The following is a 4675-nucleotide window of genomic DNA, read 5'->3' as shown; positions in this document are numbered from 1 at the left end:
AAAAAAAAAAAAAACCCAAAACAAAACAGGAAAGAGGAGAAGAAATAATGTATACGAATGGGTTATGATCTTAATGGCACGCACCCTTGAAAGTGTTGAAGATGATGTGAAAGATAAAAAGGGAAAAGGATCTTCCCCCACACCCTTTCTATTGCACAGCTCCCAAGCTCTTCTAAAATGAGTAAAACCCCCAAAGAAGCCACAGCTTCCAACACAAAAGCAGGACTGGGGCTGTAATTCCTGGTCCTGGCTCTTGTTTGGGCAGCTCTCTGATCCAGTCTCTCTCCCTGCCTTTCTTTAGTCATTGTTCAGGAGCTTAGTGAAACATCTGAGCTGGAGCTCCTGGATGAATAATGGGAGCTTGCTGGAAGCAGAGTTATTTGTTGCTATTTAGAACCTGTGGCTTTAAAGTTTATTACTGCTGAGCGTGGGTGTTCCTGCTGTCCTGGATAAAGATAGCCCAGCATGAAACTTGGTCCTGGTTATACAAGGTCTTGCTGTTGGAGAAAGGACAACACTCTTAAATACTTCTCCTTCAAAGTCTGGGCCTGTTGACTGGTTTCTTGGTAACTTGGATTAATATCTGCATGTGGTTAGTCTTCAAATGTGGATCTTGCCTACGATATCTATTGTAATCTGCAGCTATGACCTCTTATAATGTGGTCTATAAAATGTTCGCAGTTGTGAGTATAAATCTAGAAATCCAGTGGTCTGTAACACATCACTGAGGGACTGAACAGACATGGTATGTTCAGTTTATACGGGGGACACTTGGATAAAAATGGGTGCTGCAGCTTAAAAGTGCTGATGAGAAATAAATAGTGTTTGCCTTATGTTGGATGTCAGTAGGAGTACTCACTTCTTGCTGGTCCTTCTTTTCCATCTGAACATCACCTTGAAAGTCATAGGTGATGAAATCTGAAGTCAGTGGGAGTTTCAGAGGTGTCTAGATTTTTTTCTGATAGTCTTCTCTTCTTAAAATTATATATATTTGTGTGTTTGTGTAGGATTTCAGTGGGGTGAGATTTTCACTGATAATGTTGGCTTCTAAAATGACCTGTTTTCTTGTGTGGGGGTGTTCATGTGGGGCTGTTCAGCACCACAGGGTTTGTTGTAGATGGAGCTGCTGTTGCAGGATGTGTTCTAGGCTTGGGCTGCTCTTTTCCCACTTATCTTTCTGCCTGGATATGCAGCGGCTGCCTCAGTGCTCCCACGTCCGTCTGTCCTGCAGGTGTCAAAACCAGGACCACGAGCGTGTTTCTACCTCTGCGTCATCACTTAAAGCCCATCCTGAGGGTGCTTTGTATCTATTTATAGCCAAAGTTATTAACAGAGGGAAGGAAGAAGGTTCCTTTTGTGTAAAAGCACTGCGAACTCTCGATCGTTAGGACCTAATGTTCACAAGAAAGGCTACCCGATACTTTTGTTGTGGCAATCCGGGGCTGTGGATTGTGGATGTGCTTCCAAGAGTGTGTGGAGTGCAGCCTGGCTGCATTGTGTGGGAGCTTTTCCCACAGGACACACTGTTGGTGCTGCGGCGTAGGCGACGCACCCCTGGTAATGTCATAGCCCTCTCCTGGGAGGAGGCGATCAGCGGGATGGAATTGTTGCTCAGTGCTGGCAGATGTTATCTCACTGCTATGAAACACTAATCAGCTCACCAGAAGGCTCTGGTTTCCCAGCCCTCGGCCCACAGCGGTGGGGAGCCAGGAGAAGTAATCCCATTGAATTGGAAATGCAGGCTGGGCTCTGCTTCTCGTGTCGCCTCTCGAACCACAATAAAGGGAGCAGCACTTGGGAAGCAGGACCGTCTCATCTCGTTTGTGCCGTGTCGGGGTGGTGGTATCCAGTTCCCAGCTGGCTGTGTCTGACGTGGTGCCAGCTGCTCTGAGGAACGTGTCGCTGCTGTTCACGGGTCACGGGCAGGGCGGGGGAAAAGATGGACTGCTAAAAAACAAGGCCATTTCTTGTTGCAAAGGATGTCTTAATGTATCGGAGTGAGAAATGAGCTGGCTTCTACTCCTTGCCTACCCCCTCTTCATGCTGTTAGTGCACTGAGATGACTTTTGTCTTTGTGTCCTTGAGAGTAAAGGAAAAAGTTCTGCCGGAGTGTTTTGGGAGATGTCGACAATTCAGAATGGGATTACAGAACTGGGCACTGGGGTAGCTTAAAAACCTGGGGGCTTTTGCTGCAGTGAGTGCTGGTGCATATGTCTGTTCCAGTAAGTGTCTTCCAAATGTACAAGTGCTGTTTCTTCATGGCTGAATGAAATAGAAGCTCTTTAAGCTTTAAAATGCAATTTGTAACGCGTTGGTGCAAAAGCGGCACCAAGTTCTGCTCGTGGATCTTTCACCAGGGGTAGGTGGCACAGAGCTGCTTCAGGAACATGTGAGTTATCTGCAGCAGTGATAGGAACTGAACTGGGTTCTGTTTCCCTGGTGTGATCCAATAAATAGAATTCTCGTGTAAAAGTCAATAAAGCTACTTGAGCTGGGCCAGTTGATATCTCAGCCAGTGGGATTTTATCACTGTTAATGATGTGTCAGGCTGGAAAACACAAACTGGATCTGTAGTAGAAATGTATGCAGGGTCCATGCTTGTAGCTACCTGTATACATCTGGTTTGGAAGCACACAAGATATGGGGCACAGAATCTTTCTTTCAATTTTTTTTTGTTTGTTTGTTTGGTTTGGTTTGGTTTGGTTTTTTTAAGTCACACCTTTTGAATAAAACAGTTTTTTAAAAAGGTGCCCGTAAGTGGTAGATGTGCTCCAGAGCATAAAGATAAGCTCTTTATTAGCTTGTGTGGGATCTTTCTTTACCACTTATTTTCTGTTCCTTTTCAAGTCTTTTAACCAGCAGGTTTAAAGGTGCCACACTGTTCTCTGTTCCCAGACATGAACAAAGCCACCAGCCCCACGTAACACGCTGATGGATTTCAGTGCCGCATCGGGACTGACGAGCCAAGGAAGTGTGATGCCTAGAAATCTCCTCTCGGATTCTCCTGAAATGGCATCCCAGATCTCTCCAGAGCACGAACTTGGGAGCACGGAGAGGGCTGGCAGCGTGGAGAATCGTGGCAGCCAAGCCAGGTGCAGAAATCCTGCCTTGGTAAGTGTTTAATGAGCCCTGTGCTCAGTAATACAGATTACATTAGAAGCTCTGTTCCCATCACAGGATTTTTGTTTTATTAAGATTGACATTTTTTTTTCCCCCTGTTTCTAGTCCTAAGTGGTTGCTCATGGTCTATGTTGTTAAACTCAAATGCCAGAAATGACTTCTCTACTTTGTTAAAAGAGCTTGTTATTCTGGTCTGATTGTCTCTGAGAGCTTGGAGAGAGCTCCTCTGCAGCCCTTCCTCCCTGAGAGCCCTGGCAGCGAGGAGCAGGCATCACACCAGGCTGCTCAGTGCAGGGCACAGTTTGGGGCACAGCTCTGCCCTTGCTTTTTTAAGTAGCTCGTAAAGGAACTTAAGCACAGTGTTGGTTCTACACACAGTTTTTTGCTTAAGCTCTTTGTTGACACTCCTGAATAGAGGTCTCGGCTTATTCCACCTTAATTAGATGAGTAACAAATGCATCACCACAAACAAAGCTGTCTTCACATTAGTGAGTATGAGTGTGTGGCCACTTAAATAGTGTGTGAGTAACTGAGGGAGTAGGATGCACTTCTGCATTTTTCCCAATTAGCAGGGTGAATCAGGCACTGAACTCAGCAGTGGGCTTAGTACTGTGACAGGCTAAGCCTAGAAAGCAGCTATGGTTCCTTCCAGATTTTTTATTTTTTTTTTTAATCATCCCAACCATTTGAAAAGCATCCATTTTTAATTGAGGAAAGAGCACTCTGGTAAACATGCCTTCCCTAAATGGAAATCTAAATCTCTGTCTTGCCTGAAACATGGATTTAGGCTTTCCATCTCTTTCCCTCTGCCTTCCCTGCCCAGCTGCCTTTTTAATATAGGAGTTTTCTGTGTAAAAGACTAAGTGGAGAAAATAAGTTGGCAAGTTGGCACTTCTCTTTATGCACGTACCTCAGACACGCTCAGTGGTTTTGTGCTACTTTGTGAGCTTTTTGGCACCTGGAGGTAACTCTGAAGCTGTTCCCTCTTGGTTGTTTCTACTGAAAATACAGCTCTGTTAATATGATGCTGCATCCTTCAGCTTGTGTTGCTGGTTAAAACACAAAACAAGTATTATGGAAAAATTTAGTTCCTTAACTGTTTCTGATCTGCTCTAGAAAACATTTGTGAAGGGTCAGGGTTGGGGGAGGTCAAGAGCCAAGTGCACCACTTGGACTCAGGTAATTAGTGCATGTTGTTTATTATATGAAAACTGGTTGAATCTTAAAGAATTACAGTGTCAGTGGTACTTTGTTAGAGAATTACAACTTCATTTTATGCAGAATTGGAGGTTGATTTTGTTCATTACTCTAACATTAGGTTCCCATGTTATCACACTAGTAGCAGTCATGTTTCCATGGGGCTTATTCTTAGCTGCAGTAAGCAGGCATGAGGCCAGACATCTGACCAAATCAGTATTGAATAGCAATGCTATGTGTAAATCAGTCTGTTTGTACAGTCTCATCCCGGGTCTGCTGTGTCAGAAAATAACATAGATTCCCTTAATCCAACGGGACCTTGCCATGTGATAACCCATATGATGATGCATCAGCTGGA

General features: G+C 44.5%; 1 protein-coding gene across 4 annotated transcripts in view; it reads left to right on the top strand.

Moving 5' to 3' along the window:
- PROSER2 (proline and serine rich 2) overlaps nt 1-4675 on the top strand; it is a 27703-nt gene that overhangs the window by 11361 nt on the left and 11667 nt on the right. For 2 of the 4 annotated variants that reach the window (XM_027897560.1, XM_027897562.1), the window contains one exon: nt 2896-3111. The exons of the other annotated variants lie outside the window; for them this stretch is intronic. In XM_027897560.1, coding sequence (XP_027753361.1) covers nt 2932-3111 — 180 coding nt within the window. In that variant the 5' untranslated portion in view covers nt 2896-2931. Of the gene's footprint in view, nt 1-2895; nt 3112-4675 lie in introns of those variants that run through there. 4 annotated transcript variants of the gene reach the window in all.

This window comes from Empidonax traillii, unplaced genomic scaffold (genome assembly GCF_003031625.1).
Source record: "Empidonax traillii isolate 1590-97213 ecotype Southwest subspecies unplaced genomic scaffold, ASM303162v1 scaffold549:size456157, whole genome shotgun sequence".
NCBI classification, from domain to species: Eukaryota; Metazoa; Chordata; class Aves; order Passeriformes; family Tyrannidae; genus Empidonax; species Empidonax traillii.
Note: the sequence above shows the minus strand (reverse complement) of the source record. Positions and strands in the feature narration are given on the sequence as shown.